This window comes from Microchirus variegatus (assembly GCF_963457635.1).
Source record: "Microchirus variegatus genome assembly, chromosome: 22".
NCBI lineage: Eukaryota > Metazoa > Chordata > Actinopteri > Pleuronectiformes > Soleidae > Microchirus > Microchirus variegatus.
In genome coordinates, this window is record NC_139823.1 from 16,148,813 (window position 1) to 16,166,360 (window position 17,548).

The following is a 17,548-nucleotide window of genomic DNA, read 5'->3' on the forward strand; positions in this document are numbered from 1 at the left end:
ATACGCTTTATTGCCCTCACACGTTTATTCCTCATGCTACAGCAGCTGCAGAACAATAACGCGGAATAAAAAAAAAAAAAGATGCCCTCAAAATTCACTATTATACCAATGTTAAAACACATAAAAAACTAGAGTTAGAGTTAAAATGTTTTTATGTGCTGCAAATGTTAAAATACACTCACAGGAGGCAGATTTATTCCCTCCTCCTCTTCCTCACATTATACTTCACACACTCGTATAGTGAAATTAGATTAAGATGGAGGGACAGATTAGGTGACTCTAATAATTATTATCTTTTGTTTAATTTTCCACCAGAGGTACACTGGTGTGACACTTCCCACAGTTTGAGAACCAAGTAAAAATAAAATGACTTCTCATGCCAACAACGCTGTTATTAAAGGTGCATTATGTAATAAATCTAAATCAACTGGCCATAAAACCCTCCTAATTATGTCTCAGAGACTCAGGAATAATGTTCATATAACAAACTGAACTCACCAACAACAACAGTACAGCCAGAATATTTGCATTAAAAAAATATTTTGCAGACTGCAAATCATGTTTTTGTTTTGAAATCATGTTTTGCCATGTGGCGCCACCTACCGCCGTCTACCAATCATTGCAGTCAGTAGAGTCTCAGCTGCTAAGCAACCACGGGCTGCCAGTTATGTCTGAAAACCTAAAAGATGTCGGTATTTTGAATTTGAATGTAGTAACCGTTTTTGGCCACATTCTTACATATGGCACCTTTAATATGTTGATGGTGTCTTGTGTTTTTGATCTTAAATCTAATCAACTAAAGATTTACTACGCAAAATCCAATTATAATCTGAATATACAGCTAAGACAGCAGCAGAGGGCCACACTGCTCAGTTTATTAGGTGAAGTAGTGTCTGGTGGAGTCACCTAATTTTTTTTCTCAGGGAACCTCCCCAAAGAAACCCATGTGAATTTGGGAATCTCTAAAAAAAAAAAAAACAACTGCAGTTTTCCTCTTTAAACTCCGTGTCAGTGAATGCACCACCCTCCCTGTCCGTGTATGCAGACTAGAGCGGTAAATGACTGATTACTGACAGGTGATATAATAAATTCAGAGAGTCATAAAACAGCACATTAAAGGATGGGGATGAGCAGGGTAAAGGCTGACGTAAGGTAATGGGCTTCGGATGGTCGACGCCTGCGTGGGATACGCTGAATGCAACGCTGGGAGGAGATTAGGAAACTGCGACTAAATCGGACCCCCGTCGAGCGCCATCTTGGCCCCCGGTGACGGCGGAAACCTCGCGTCGAGCTCCTCTCCCGGCGGCCATTTTGGCTCCGGCTGCTTGCAGTTTCCTGGACGACGGAGGGAGGGGCCTTTCGCGTTTGTGGAAGTCGGAGGAGCAGCAGCAGCAGCAGCCAGCCAGTCAGAGCCAGCCAGCATCCGAGGAACTGGAGCAGGAGCAGCGGCGGCGGAGGAGTCGGACTAGGACCAGGACCGTGTGCGCGCGAGGATACGTTATCATTATCGATATTCAGCCGAACGGCGCGTGCAGCGGGGCGGACATCATGCGCGTGACGGTCTTCCATTTGAGCTCGGGAAGCTGAAGCGCATCGCAGCGCGGTCACGTCACGTTATTTCGGTGGGATAAAGCCATCGTTGTGTATGTATGTGTATGTGTGTGTGTGAGTGTATAACGGCGCAATAACGGCGCGAGCCAACCGGTGATTCCGTCGACGGCTAAAGCCCCAGCTAGCCAACCGTTCTCCGTGTTAGCTTGCGGTGCGGCGAGCATCTTTCTCGGTGCGGGAAGTTGGTCAGTTTCTGTGTCCGAAGAGTGAGACACAAAGCCGAGGGCATGCGAAGCGAGCGGGCTGTTTTTCTGCGTGAAATATCCCCCCCCTCACGCCCCGGGCTCTGCTCCGCGGTTGCTCCCTTAACTACTAGCTCGCCTGCTACTTAGCCTGTGTGCACCGGGAGAATAGCCGAGGAAGAGAGGGAGAAGGTGGGGCCGCGGCGGAGAGTGACAGCTAATGCTGCTAGCAAGAAGGTAACCCGGACTGTGGTTCTCCTGACACGGACACCGACTGGTTCAGATTACAACATTGGCACAATAAAAGTGACTCCGTTCACTGGGAGGAGGAAGGGAGAGGAAAAAAAAAAACCGGGGGACATTTTTTTTATTTTCATTGATTAACGGTGAAACCTTCCGTGGTGAAGGCGGAGGAGAGCATCCTCCTTTACCTGAATGACCATGGCGGACGACGACGTGCTGTTCGAGGATGTCTACGAGCTGTGCGAGGTGATTGGAAAGTAAGTACAGTCACTTTACACTCACCGACCCAAAACATTTAAAAAAAAACATTTAATAACACATGCAACCTTTAAAAAAAACAGTAAACATTTAGTCCTAAAAAAACTGTCATTTTACATCATGTGTATTGATTATTGTCACTGTCCATACATTGGTGTTTTTAAATCATCATTCAACTCAATCTTTTTGGTATTTTTTTTTTTACTTATGGTGCCAATTTCAAACGCAATTACATAGTATTAACATTTTAGTTTCCATGTACTACATGATCATGGCATTACCTTTGGAGGTATAACACTGATTACCAACAATATTAACCTCTTTTTGTATTATTATTTGTGTGGCATACTAAATGTACAGTATGTCATTGTTGGCATTGTAGGGTTAGGTACAGTGTGGTATGTATTTTTCTTCATTTCCACTAGGAATCGTACCAAAATAACCACAACGTAGTACAGGTTGCTCTGCGTTTCCCCCCACATGACCTCTGAAATTCCGATTTCCGACATGACGACAAATCGAACGCGTCACCAGACCAGAATGTGCAGCAAACAACGATAGAATTATGGATTAAAGAATGTCGCAATTCATGTTATACACTCGTCACTAGTCACTGTAATTTGAGGATATTTCGCAGCAGAAAAGTTACGGATTATACCTTTAATTGAAAAATTAGCCCCTTACGCCAGTCTGGGACATCGTCATTATTTTTATTATTTGTGTGGTCTACCTTCTGAATTTTTGGCACGAGAGGTTTGGTACAGTATGGTGTGTATTTTCCGGCCGTTCCAAATTGTACCAAAATAACTGACCCCATCCAGTACAGTACGGTCCAGGAGGAGCTGGACTGGCTCCGCCCACTATGTCAGCTAATTGGGCGACAGAAAAAAGCGTAAATCTCCTGCGATAACGACAACAAAAGTCCTGGTTTGATGACATCATGGTGCAGCACAGGATCATGGGAGTAGTTGGGAGTGTTGTCTCATTTATGCTGCGTTCCATTTACACGGGAACCTGGAAATTTCACACACTCAAACAACGTAGTGACAGTTTCCCAAGTTCCAAGTTAGAAATTCAAGTTCAGGCGTTCCCTTTGACCACGGAAATTCCGAGTTCTGAATACAAACGATAGAATTACGGATGTCAGAACTGTTATGGCTAATGTAAGAACACGCTATTTAATAAACTAGCTTGCCATTTGAAGATATTTCACAGCAGAAAAGTTACATATTATACCTTTAAGTGAAAAAATATGCCCTCAAAAAACGAAATTTTGTAATTTTCTGTATTTTCAGTATAAGCGCAATTAATGTATAATAACATGTAGTTTGGGATTTTATATTTTAATGAGAAATTGAGTTCATATTGTGTTTCAGTGGATATATAACCAATATACAGCCATAATTATCGATAATGAATAAGTGAAAAGGACCCTAAGGATGCATGAGGGTTAAACCAGTTTATGGATAAATTATTCTATAATTTTTTCTATGTTTGTTGCGCTGTGATATACAGTGCTTTCACAACTGTAAATCAATGTAGAGCATGTGACTATAATTGAATTAATACTCTGTATTTTCTGTTTTTAGCTTATATATATCTATATATACATATAGATATGATGTTTAATGTAAGGACAAAGTGCTTGACATGCTTCAAGGGTCCAACACTTGCTAAAATACATTAAAACGCTGTATTTTCTGCCTTTCTAAAAAATGCTAAAGTGCAGAATGATTATTTTTCTCATCGACTTATCTGATTATTATTAATTTGTTCCATAAAATGGTGAATAATAGATTAGGCCGCTGTCGTAGAGCAGCTAAGAAACCAAAGCTTATTCACATTTAAGGAGCTGAAATAACCTGAAACACTCGCACTGATTAATTGATTATTAGAAGAGTTGCTGATTCATGAAGCGACTGATTCCAGATTGATTAACTGTTGTCGTCCTCGTCTGAAGACAGGATTTTCCTCCTCCTTATCCTGCTGCGTGACAGTATTTACAGCCTGGGCACAGACACACAAGCTGCTCAAACACTTTTCAAGATAAAATACTGACGTGGTTAAGGTTTCACGTCAAACAGGGGACACTGAAACCAAAGGGTCAAGAGTCGGCAAGTATGGGACGTGACCACAGTGTACATGTTACGACCGTGGTGTGGTCAGACATGGCTCATCCACAGACCCGTCAGAGTCTTGGACCAGCACTCAGGCCCCTCCCCCTGCAAGCCTCAGTCACTTCACTGCAGGTCTGAGGGTCCATTAAGTTTGTTGTAGGGGAAAGAGGCACGCTTTCTCTGGACCCTCAGGCCCTCTTCCTACATCCTGAGACTTCCTGTTGCCTTGGTTACTAATTAATGTCTGGTCCAGGACCACTACCTTGGAGTCCTGGTAACGGATACGGAGAGCTATTGAAGGAGAGTTAGTGCAGTTTATTTGACAGTAGGAAAGTGGAAATGTTTTCTCGGAGTCCTCCTCCCACTGAAAGATGGGCTTACTTACTCGTAAAACATGATTAAAATACTTTTTTATATCTGTATATTAACACCTTTTGCTGTGAGATATGGTCAGTTTTTTATTGACCGCATGGAAAAAACTGCACGTAAAACTACATCTGTGGAGATTCATACTGCAGTTTTATGTGCTGAGGTGTGTTCATGATATTTGGTATCTAATTAATAGCCTACTTTTTTCTTTTTTTTTATCTAGGGATGGGCATTTAAAGCTAAAACGCTATTTGGGTTTTTGAAAATAATGCAGGGTTCACAGCTACGAGATGCATTCAAAGACCCTGGGAAACTCCTGCTTTGAGATGCATTCAAGAAACCTCGTAATTTTCACTTTGGCAAATACACGTCAAGTTCACAAAACGTTTTAAACGTTACAAATGTTTGTTTGCAGAGACATAATAAATCCTGCTTAGTCGATAAAAACTTGAATTACTTAATCCAAAAGTGAAGTCGTATTTCTTATTCTTATTTCAGATATTTTAGTGCACTATGCAGCGCAGACACAAAATGCAGATTGAAGACACAATTTTTTCCATAAAATATCAGAAAATTTGTTTGTCAACACTGGAAATAATGTTTTTAAATGTCTTGATTTGTCCACAAACCCAAATTACTAAGTTTTAAGTAGTGCTGGGCGCATTAACGCTTCAACGTTAACGCATGACGACTTACTTGACTCCGGATTGTTAAAATGAGTCTCTAAAGTAACGCTAAACTTTAAAAACAGAGGCACACATACGCAGTCACACAGGTACGCTAACGTTACTTGTAGCTCTGCTCTTTTCCTTTAATAAACGGACTGCTCCAGTTCCACTGTCGGTGCGCTAAAGGAGCTAATGCAGCTAACGACGCTAACTGGTAAACGTCATGGAAACATGTCATGAAACACGGCATGCGTTAAAGTGAGTTAACCTCATGCACAGCACAAGTTTTAATGATTTGTTTTTAGTAATACGGAGCAAAGAAACCTGCAAAAACACGTTCAAAATGATTAACTGATTAGATTAGAATTCAGTTAATTGTTGCAGCTGCAGCCCGAGTTTGAATTCAATGCAGTTTGGTGTGTTATTTTCGTCATGAACCTGTGGTAGGTGGAGTTATATACATTAACTCCAGTCACACACAGTCCCTGCAGGTCAGTAGCAGAGTAACACTCGACTGAACAATAGTCTGGACCGGGGCATCTTTTAAGCTTCAGCAAAGAAGCAGAGTGCCACTTTTATGTCCGAGAAAATCCCAGAAAATTCCTCTCATCCTGCCAGTCGGTTTGTGAAACCGCAGTTGATGGATCAAGTGTGCTCAGTCCTGGTGTCTTGGGATGTGTCACAGGAAGACGAGGGTGGGTGTGGGGGGTGGGGTTGGTCAGGGGGTGGTTTGAGGGGAAGAGAGCCTGAGGCAGATCAATGGAGACAAGTGGAGCTGGGAATGGGATGGCGCTGAGGCCGAGGATATAAATAATGCCCGCAGACACGGACTGCGGCTCTCTCCCTCTTTTGTTTTTACTGTCAGCACTGCTGTAGGTGTGGACACCGTGGCCTGTCTGAGCACGTTCCTTTAATCAAACATGTAAAACCCAACCGGACATTATCGGGGTCGACTGATATTGGCTTTAAAATCGGATATCGGCAAACGCGCCAAGATCCCCTGATAAGACTCTGGAGTCAGGGACTCGGGCTCGGGTCGACCGGAAATGCAGTAAATGGCGTGGCGTGAAAATTTGCGATTGGTATTTACGTAGCATTAGTGACCCTGGCTTACTTCATTCTTTCTCTCTTTCTGTAACTGTAAATGTCCACCATAAAGTTTATACACAACATATATCTATATATGTGCACGTGCAACGTGTACTTGTTCGGTTTTGGTGTTGTACGACAGCGTTTAAGGGATGAAAACATTTCCTGAAACTGCTGTTTCGACACTCGTAGAAATAAAGTAGAACCATATAAGGTTCTTCGGCTTGTCCTCATAGGAGAACCCTTTGAGGACTTTTTGGAGGGTTCCACCAAGAACCCTTGAAAAACCCTTTCTTTGGGAAAGGGTTTTTCAGAAGCAAATGGTTCCAGGTAGAACCTCAGCCCTTGTAGAAGAACCCTTTTGGAACCCTTAATTCTACCACCTTGACTTGATTATGCTCGCACAGCTGTCTACTAACTATTAGGCTTTTTTTGTTTATTTATTTTGCACCAAGTATGAAAAATATGAAGTTAAATGACCTCTGCAGTTGGGCACAGTGGAAAGTATCGTAGCGGCTAACAGGCCAAGCATTCCTGATATTTCGGTATATTGGATATCTGCAAAAAGTCCAACACTGCATCCCTAAAGCCCAACGACCTCTTCTAACTTTGGCATTAACTTTGTCATTGGGGATGATTTTTTTGACACCAGTTGTGGTGTATATTTAAAAATAAATACGATTATTATTGCAGAAGTTGACACGTTTTTGATCTCAGAATCGTTGTGTTTTCGTTTGTCATGTAGTCAATATTCAGTGATATATGACTGGAGATATAAATCACAGCTTTTTCAGTGAAGCTATTTTATGTGTCGTGTGTAATTATTAGAGCGTTATATTTGAGCAGATCATTGAGAGAGAGAGACGATAACCGGTCGACCTCTAAAAATAATGTTGTTATATTGGGCTGAGATGAACTCAATCCATCAGAGGTTTGCAGTTGGACTTTGTCACGGTGTTTCTGTGTCTCTTAATTTAATCTCAGTGTTGTTGTAAGGTCGCGTGTCCCTCGCTGACCTTTGCCCCTGGGCTCCTTTCAAACTTAAACGTACATAAACCCTCTTATCCAGCCTTCAGTCTCTCAGAGAATGCGTCTTTTATCGTTCTTGATCGGCTTTTGTCAGAGTCCGTCTCGGGTGGGATTGAGAGCATTGTGGAGAAGCCGTCGCTGCTGAATAATCGTCTTTATTTTAAACTCGGGAGCCATGATTAGACTGATTTCTACAGAACGGCGGTTAATAATTACTGTGTTTTTTGTGGATTTGATACAACCTGACATTTTTCTTTTCATCCTATTGTCTTCCTGATTATCGCTCTGGAGATGGAGCTGGTTCCTGTGATAGCACGGGCCTCAGATTGTGTTTACTGCACACAGACGTGGATCCCTGTCCACCAGGGAAAACCCTTGTCTCACTGCCACCTTTTTCCCTCTCATTATTTTCCACGATAAGATGTGATTTTTCTGTCACTGGCAGCACAGAGAGCGTACTGTGGAGTAAAAAATATTTAAGACAGACCCAAAAGAGTCTGCGTTAGGCCCTGCATGTTATTTCCACAATCAATTAATCTGTCAATTATTTTCTCCATGAATCCAATAATCCACAAACCATCAAATGTCCAGAAAATATTGAAAAATGTTTCTCAAACGTCTTGTTTTCCATTTGACCAATTTCTTTGTCCTACGGAGCAAAGAAACCAGAAAATATCCACATTTAAGATGCTCAAAAATCTGTTTCTTTCTTAGTCTCACTCTACATATTAGTTTTAGCATCTCGTCTATTTTTTTTGCACCTGTGATGTGTGCAGATCCCAGCCAAAACACACAAAGAATAGATCTGTTATTAATGATATCGACATTCTACCAACACTGACACCTCACACTGTCGTTTTTAGTGTCGAGGCTGAATCTGAATGCATGAAAAAAACATAAATACTAGACTTTAGCACCTGCAGATCCTCTCTCTCTCTCTCACCTCGTCTCAGTAAATAAAAATCATGAGACGTTCTCTGTCAGAGATAACTCAGAGTGAAGTCATAATTTGTGGTGTGGGAGAGACGAGCGAGACGTGAGTGAGAAGCAGCAAACCGAGTATCCAGTGTGAACCAGTTGTTGTGGTTTTAATAGTAGGGCTGTCACTTTTCCTCAAAAATCGTACGGAAACTAATTAGAATGTCCCATAATTCATCACAAACATCACCGTTTTCATCGCTAAATTATCAGCTCCGACAGCTTTCACTAAAATGTAATAATGTATACGTGTAACACACTTCATTTCTTGCATTATTTGTCAAAAACACAAGTTTTTTTGTTGACTTGATGGGGCTCGAGTGCAGAGGCTCTCTCTTTTTTATTTAGAGTATTAGCCGCAGATGAGAACATGCACCGAGAGTGCACAGATGTCCCTGAAACACACAGATATTTATGAGCCAGCTCACACAGTACTGTTGGCCTGCATCTCAATTTCCTCCCATTTCTTTACTCGGAAACTTGGAGCAGCCTCACATAACCTGAAGTCAGTGTTTGTATGGCTGCCACCATACAAACACGGCTACTTTTACCGCTAATAGCGCTTGCGTCGGCTTCCTTTCCGTCACAACAGTGCTGTAAAGCGAATGCGATGTACAGGACACAGGGCTCCGGCCATTAAAATGTGTTTTTTTGTGATCAGATTGCAATCTGATATCCTCCTGACCACTTGTGTAAATCCACCCAAGACACATTTGAGGGTTGTTATCTGATCTGCTAAATCACCTCGGGAGGTGGTCAGACATGCATTGTGACCACATTAAACAGACATGTACAGACGAATGACCTATTTTGGACGTCTGTTTAACCTACATACAGTGAACTCACGCACGTTCTTACAGCTTGAATATCGAATTAATCTGATCCAAATCACACAGTTGATAAGTGAAAGAGGTTTAACGCTAAACGATAGTATCGACTGGGGCTGAAATGAAGTATGTCAAAGCAGCTTCGCCTGTAATTCACAGATCACTGCCGTAAAGTACGCATTAACGTAAGTGAAACTGATTTTTTCCGGCTGATAGTCTGCAACACAAATGTATCATGTACTTGCGTCCTCGATATCATCTATATCCACGATATATCTCTGCGGTACGTGATGATACGATGGCTGCCGAAGGTGTTGGCGCATCGCCGTAGTGCTACCACGGGACGAGAGTTGAGCTTCACGGAGATTCGTGTTTCGCTGGTTTATTTTCAGCGAAATGTTCCCAAAACTTTTGGGTTTTCAGAGTTTTCAAGCCTTTTCCGCCACAATTTGTGCGTTCTTCTTCTCTTGCTTCCTTGCGGGCTGTAAACGGCGAGCAATACTGCCCCCCAGTACTTCCTGTAGCTAGTTCTGGATCGAGCGAGTGTGTGTTTGATTGTGATGGTCGCTGTGATTTACAACTACGATAACAGTGCGACTTCACATAGGTTTTGTTGTTGATAATATTGATGGATGTCACGCTGTAGATTGCTTCTGAAAATCTTTGCAGGAGAAGAGCGGGAGATGACTTGACGGGGGGTGAACGTGATCGGATAGCGATAGGATCTCGATGTAGACGCATGCTAATACCTGGTGTGAATGCTTGTGGTGAAGCGATATGCCAACGTAGTCCGTTTAAGCGTTTAAGAATAGTTTGACTTGACTTGGACTCAGAAAATCAGACTATTGTCTTAAAATCAGACTTCTAACGTGCGTGTAAACGCACCGACTGCCTCTTGTTTACATGGTGAATATCGTGTCACAGCGACACTGTGAGGGAACAGTGACGCCGTAACCACGGCCCATGTTTTTGGAGATGTAACAGAACATTATTGGCAAAGCACTGAATCACAGGGAATTCATTGTCTGTCTGTAATGATTGTGTTTGAATAGGACTGGAGCACAGCTCTTGCTCTTTCTGTCAGCCCTGTGGTGCTCATTAGAGTCCAGGATATTGGGATGTGTCACTCAGTCTAACCCAATGAAGTGGTCACTCCTCTGACTTAGCCTGGCTCGGATTACAAAATTGCTTTGTCGACATTTAAATCAGAAAGTGTCATTGATTCTGATAGAGTTTGCAGAGTTTTAATGACCAAACCTTTGTCGTAACTTGAAACAATTGATGTTTTGAGCAGGTTAAATGTCGAAATACTGCCTTGAAACACATACTTTTAGCTGCTTATATAGCTCTCATCGTGATGTCTGAGATGTCCCGTGAAAAGAGATTAAATGCAGCATTGCATTTGTGAATATTTGTTAATTTATGTCAAGTAAATGTAATTATCGGATGTTTGTAATCAGTTCATTTTCAGGCTGCAATTAACACTTATTTCCATGAGTAAAAGATGATGTTTTTGCCTGGTTTTGTGAGCATCATAGCTCAAAAAGTAAAGGACAGATTTTGATGACATTTTCTCTGGGATGTTGGTTCAGGCCCAAGGAAGAAATTATTCTGCTAGTATGGATTTAGATTTTTATTTTTTTAATTTAAAGCAAATATTAACCTTGCATAGACAAGTCTTCACGTTCCACTAAAAAGTGAAAGATGTGACATTAACACAAGAGAGGAAGCGGCAAATCTGCACGTTATAGAAGCTGGAGGTGGGGGAATGTTACAGTGCATATGATGATATACCTGTGAATTCATTAGTTCCATTCGTGCACATTCGTTTGATTCCCGTGAAGCTGGAGCGCTGTCAGAGGTGTTGCTTCATTCCCTGTTTGCAAACGAAATCATCTGACGGGAAGTTTTTCCACTCCGCCCGTATGTGTGTGTGTGTGTGTGTGTGTGTGTAAATGTGGTTGCATGTGGAAAAGTCAGGGTTCGATGCCGCAGCTGGGCATGGTTTACTCAGCTGCAGTGTCCTGAAGCGAGGTCGCCCGTTTCCTGCTGGGATCAATGAAGTGTCACATTATTGAACACGGTTTTGCACCGGGAAAAATGTAGAGAGCCAGGTTTATTATCGTTATTTCAAGCAGGGAAAACTGTATCTGGCAAAAAAAAAAAAAAAAGTCCAACATGGTGCACACCTATCTTTTTCAGGTGGCGTCTCTCTAACAAAACATTTACCTGGCCCTTTTTCCTCTCTTCCTTTAGCTCCTTTAAAGCTGTAATATCATGATAAAACGGATTAATTAAAAGACAGACCTTGCCCTTGTTTGTATTGATCCCCCCCCCCCCCCCGTAAGCCTGGCTTTCATATTATTCTCTTGTGGAAAAACCAACAGATCATTTTATGATACAAAGGACCTGCTGTATATATAAACCGCTGCAGGGAAGCGTATCAATGTCCTCCTCACCAGCGACTAAACAGGAAGTGCTGTGGACACGAAGCACGTTGTCTGCTGCTCCCTTTTTTAACAATGTGAAAATGTTCAGTTTGTGGACTAAACGAGCAGTTCTGGACGTGCTGTGGAGGTTTTATCTGGCATTTCCTATCAAAAAATAACTGACAGATTAGTGAACTGTTAGTTGTATTCTGATTTTTTCTTCGCCTCACTTCACCCACACAATACGCAAGTCACATTAATTGTCTTTCTTTCACTCAAGAATCTTCCCTTTGGTGCCTAGATCGACTCCTTTCAGCTTCCCACTCTACACACAGCAGATCAATATTTGTGAATGGATGGCGTAAAAAGGTGAAGTTTTCTTTGCGATGACGAGGACAGACTTCACAAACCTGGATGACTCAATGTACAGGGAAGGGCTTTTGTACAGAGGGTCTCCTGAGGGGTATATACGCTCTAGATTTCAGTATGCAAACCCTGAATGGTAATTCTTTCATTAATATTCAAAGGGCTTGTTTCCCCTAATTTGCATTAAGAAGTGCTCTGGATTATTGTAGCATTCAAAGAAGATGGTGTAACAGCTGTGAACTTTGTTAAACTTTGTTAAATTAGCAGCTTTGAAGTTCGGGCAGTTGGGCAAATGGCGCCTAATCTGGAATTAGTCGCTCGGAATCGCTTCTGTGGACTTGGAGTCGTTTGGTTTCAGGGCACGTAGATGTGTAAAAAAAAAAAGAAGATGTTATAAAGATCCAGAACGTCACATGACTCGGGGTTTCTGTGAACCGCCATGTTGATGCAGCAAAGATTAAAGGGATTCGACCCGTCAGGGACTTATTTAATATTTCTGTGCCATTTATTATGAATGGTGTCGTGTGTTTATAGTGCGGTGACGTCAGATTATAGGGTTGTTGTTGTTGTTTTTACTGCATACACAGCAGTTTACTCTGTATCTCACAGCTGCATGTACACATTCCCTGCCTCTCTGAACTTTCCTGGACGGACGAGTGAGCGCTTGTTATTCTCCGCTGCTTCAGACCTGCACCTGAAGAGCAAAGAAGTGCTGCTTTAAGCAAAAACGTGGCTGTTGAGTCTGCAGCCACACAGGCATCCTGTCCCCATTAAGACACCCAGGTTGCCCCTCGCCCCCGCCCCCCTGCTCAGCGGACATGTTAAAAATCGAACCCAACCTCCAGACTTGGATTTGCACGTAGGGGAGAGCTGCAGCGAGCCAGTGAGGCCTCGGCAAAGATTGCCACTCTGGGCTAATGTTTGATGAGCGCTGCCGTCGGATGTGAGCCATGTGTGGGTGTTTTGTATGAGCCCACTCAGCACAGCTGTGGTGATGTCAGTGCAGCATGCGGTCTCTCACTTTGAGACACACACACACTCTCTCTCACTCTGTCTTTGTCTACTGTCTCTCTCTCTATCTCTCACACACACACGGCAACTTTTAATGCCTCCACTGCACAAGGCTGAATGGTCATTTCATCTTTAATTTCACATGATGACTCCAAATGTAATCTAATTTATTAAACACTACCCTCGTTTCACTCGCACAAATGCTGCAGAAAGAGCGGCACTTCTTTTACGCAGCTGCTTTGAATTTACAGCCGCGATCGCTAACCATGTTTATGCATAGAGCGTGGCGGCGGCGGCGGCGGGGGCGTCGGTGGCTCGACCGAAAAGCCGACGCACTGGTTAGTGACGGTAATGACTTTTATTGACACGTATTAGAGCAGCAACGAGCATCGCTGGAGTGAATATACGATCATGTCTTTTATGCAGGAAAAGATGAATAGAGAAAAGTGTTAAAAATTCCACTTGGCCCACCAACGTACAGTCCTAGTGATTTATTTTGAAGTGCCATAAGGGGGAGCTGCAGCTTTCCAGTCATTTCGGGACCTCATGATTTATAACCATGAAGTAATGTGTGTGTTTTGTCACGATATTAATGGTAATATAAGAATATTTATTTAAGTTAATAACATGTTTGGTGCTTTTTTGGGTAAAGAAAATTAACAGTTGTACAATTACAGTAAGAGTAACATGTTTTTGTTAATATTTATAACATGTTTTCATACTTTTATGAGTTGAGGAGCAAAAGTAACATGGTTTAGTATCTTGACAACAGTAGTAACACGTATTTGTACACATTTTCTGGAACGATTATTTTGTTTTTATGTTATGTCATCGTTTTGTCCATAAAATGTCAGAAATTGTCAGTCAGCCATTCTCAAACCTTCGTGCAGCCGTGCATCGATGACTCTGCCCGCGAGGCGAGCTCGGACCATAGGTGGAGAAAAAAAAGGGAGCAAAACACAAATGTGGAAGGATTGTAAGATTAGAGAAGGCGGGAGGAGGGAGTAGCACCCACACCTCCAGCCTCTTCCCTCCCCCTTTAATGGGACACACAGCTGCTGCAGCACATTAACCCAGCAGGCCAAAGGTGACTGGGCTTGTCAGGGTCGTCTGCAGCAGGATTCCTGTGGACTCTGGAGGGAAGGAGGGAGGAGGAGGAGGAGGAGGAGGAAGGTGTTTTTTTTTTTTCATTTTACGACCCACAGCAGCGTCCACATGCTGCCTGCGTTTGTTTGGGTTAATCATTACAGCAGATGTGAGAGAGACACGAAATAAGAACACAATATTTAAACCCATTTTTTTTTTTTTACCTTCAGTAACAGTGTGATTTTCTGTGTGTGTGTGTGTATTTTCAGGAATATTGGTTACGCCTCTGAGTATTGTGGACTTGGGCTTAAGTAGAGACAGCTGTAACACGGCAGGGGTGTGTGTGTGTGTGTGTGTGAGGACAGAAAAGGTGCAATTGTTTGTTGTTCTCATTGCTTTGTTACTGATTTGAGAATTTCTATGTGGACGTGTGTGTGTGTGTGTGTTTTATTGATTTATCTAATGACTTTTTAATCGGTTACTCAATCAACACGAGACGATTCAATATCCGATTAGTGGTTTATCAAGGAACAAAAAGCATGTGCCATTATTTCCTGTTAGATTCTGGCTCTTTATGTCACCTTAGATTCACAGAGACAACAACAGTAGAGAAGAAAATGTCGTGGTGTGACCTCTGATAGAAATCTGATGGATCACGTTATAGTAGTAGTGTCTGCAAAATGTATAACCTTTGTTGGGGGATAAAAAAGCACTTAATTTGACACAGTTGAGGTTTTTTGGAATATAATCACGAAGTTAATTCGATACTTTTATTTGAAATATCTTCAACTGCTCGAGTTTGGTCTGAAAAAGTAGGTCAAACCTGGAAATGATGATGATGTTCTCAAATGTCTGGTTTTGTCCACAAACCAAAATGACTCGGTTTTAATGATTTCTTTGTTATTGTGGAGCAAAGAAACCAGAAAATATTCTTTTATTTGAGAAGCTGAAAAATCATGAAGCTTGTTTTAATTGGTGGAAAAAACACTTAAACAGGATGAATCGGTTACTAGAATTGTTGACGATGAATTAAGTCATTGATGAATCATCTATAAATCAGTGTTTTTCCAACTTCTCAACTCAAATGTCTTGTTAAAGACATTTAAATTCTGTGTATTCGTTGTTGTTTTTAAAGTGTTTTTAGCACAGAAACCTGCACAAATCCTTCTGTACTGTAACACAACCAGCTTTAAATAAGCACATGTTGGTCCACCCACAACGTTATTCTCCAGTGTGATTCATATTTCTCTTTCCCGTTCTCCTCTGAAACATTGGAAATCATCTTGAGTTGTCGAGCCTCATGTTTTAATACTTGCATCTTGAGTTATCGCTCGAACACAGCGCACTACATCAAGCCCTATAGCTTCCATACATCAGTGCCAGCGCCAGCTCTTTTACCCAGAAATAAACGCTGAAGGGCAGGTCTCCTTCGCCTTGGTCTCTATAATAAAACTTTTATTTTAGGTTTTACAGCTGTGCAGCACACTCCTGCTCTATAATTCCCACTGGCATCGCAGTGAAGCAAACCACCCTCCTGTAAACCTTCGGTCCTCTCAGAGGAAACTCTCTGATTGAGAAGGGGAAATCATGTACGAATGTATTGTGTCTAACTCTAATGCATGTGTGTGTGTGTGTGTTGCAGGGGTCCCTTCAGCGTGGTGAGGCGCTGCATCAACAGGGACACGGGCCAGCAGTTTGCTGTGAAGATCGTGGACGTGGCCAGCTTCACCTCCAGCCCAGGCCTCAGCACAGAGGGTGAGAGGGCGACACCTGCTCTGAGCTGTGTGTGTCACTGTCACACACACACACAGACACACACACACACATACACACTCTTGTACTTGCTGAATACTGAGGACTGGTAAAAGTGCTGACAAAGTGAGGACCAGCATTTCCACTTTATAAATCAACACAATTACAAATATCTACTTCCTGAATGACATCTATAAAGAACTACTGGGTGCAGTACCATAAAATGTCTGCAGGTAGGTGGAGCCCCAGAGCAAAAAGTCTGTGAATCCACCAGGGCCGGTAAAATGGGTTTTTGTACCAAAATTGAGGATCTCTGTTAAAAACAGAGTATATAATGTTTACAACCTAAGGAAGTGATTTCAGTGAAAACAAAGTGAGGACCGGCCAAAATGTCCTCACTTTGTAAAAATGACCTCACTGTGTTGGTTAAAAACTCTCACTGGTCCTCAGTACGCTGCAAGTACAAGAACACAAACACATTCTTGTACTTGCTGCATACTGAGGACCAGGTAAAAGTTACAAATATCTACTTCATGAATGACATCTATAAAGAACTACTGGGTGCAGTACCATAAAATGTCTGCAGGAGGAGCCCCAGAGCAAAAAGAGTGTGAAACACCGGGACTGGAAAACGGGTTTTTGTACCAAATTGAGGACCTGTGTTAAAAACATAAAGAGTATAGCATGTTTACAACCTAAGGAAGTGTTTGAATGAAAACAAAGTGAGGACCGGCCAAAATGACCTCACTTTGTTAGTTAAAAACACTCACTGGTCCTCAGTATGTAGCAAGTACAAGAACACACACACACACTCCAGCACCAGATGGGCGGGGCGGGGGGGAGCAGATGGGCGGGGCTTCACAGAATCAGGACGCCAGAGTTTAGTCTGTGCACTGTGATTGTATTAATCACACTTCATTAAAGTCTACATCTACGACTGGACCAATCGGCTCTTTAGGCCCCTGATCCTGATCCAGATCGGCTCTGTGTACGATTTAAGTATCTGCTCATGGCGAGTCGTGCACGAGAGGAGAGCTGAACGTTTACTTTCATAATCGACTCATCTTGTGAATTCTTTCCTCGTTTAATTATTTGTTTGGCTCGCAAAATGTCGATTGGAGTTTCCCAAACCTCAAAATGATGATGTTCTCAGACAGAAGGAGCAAAGAAACCAGAAAATATTCACATTTAAGAAGCTGAAAAACCAGAATGCTTGTTTTATTCATTTAAAAAAAACTCCCAAAACGAATAATGGATTAACAAATTACACCGTCTTTCACCCTGATTGATTGATTGATTGAATAATCGAGAGAATAATCAAAGTAATGCAGGGTTCACAGCGCGTCGAGCTAAAGGGAGCAGCTAACTTGATGCATTCAAGGAACCTCTAAACCGAGAGTTTTAATATATTACTAATAATCGCCGCCGCTTAATAATGAAGCTCATAATTGATTAATGGAATCGCTCTTTCTTACAGTAAGTGAGCGCTAGCAATTCTCGTGACTTGTCATGTCAGTGGTGTGGAGACATTTT

The 17,548-nt window shown here is 42.1% G+C and overlaps 1 protein-coding gene across 5 annotated transcripts in view; it reads left to right on the plus strand.

Moving 5' to 3' along the window:
* Window positions 1-2,171: 2,171 nt before the first annotated feature.
* LOC310943062 (peripheral plasma membrane protein CASK) overlaps window positions 2,172-17,548 on the plus strand; it is a gene marked incomplete at its 3' end in the record, with an annotated part of 43,965 nt that continues 28,588 nt past the window's right edge. For all 5 annotated transcript variants that reach the window (XM_083908562.1, XM_083908559.1, XM_083908561.1 and 2 more), the window contains exons 1-2: window positions 2,172-2,293; window positions 15,906-16,018. In XM_083908562.1, coding sequence (XP_083764688.1) covers window positions 2,229-2,293; window positions 15,906-16,018 — 178 coding nt within the window. In that variant the 5' untranslated portion in view covers window positions 2,172-2,228. The remainder of the gene's footprint in view (window positions 2,294-15,905; window positions 16,019-17,548) is intronic.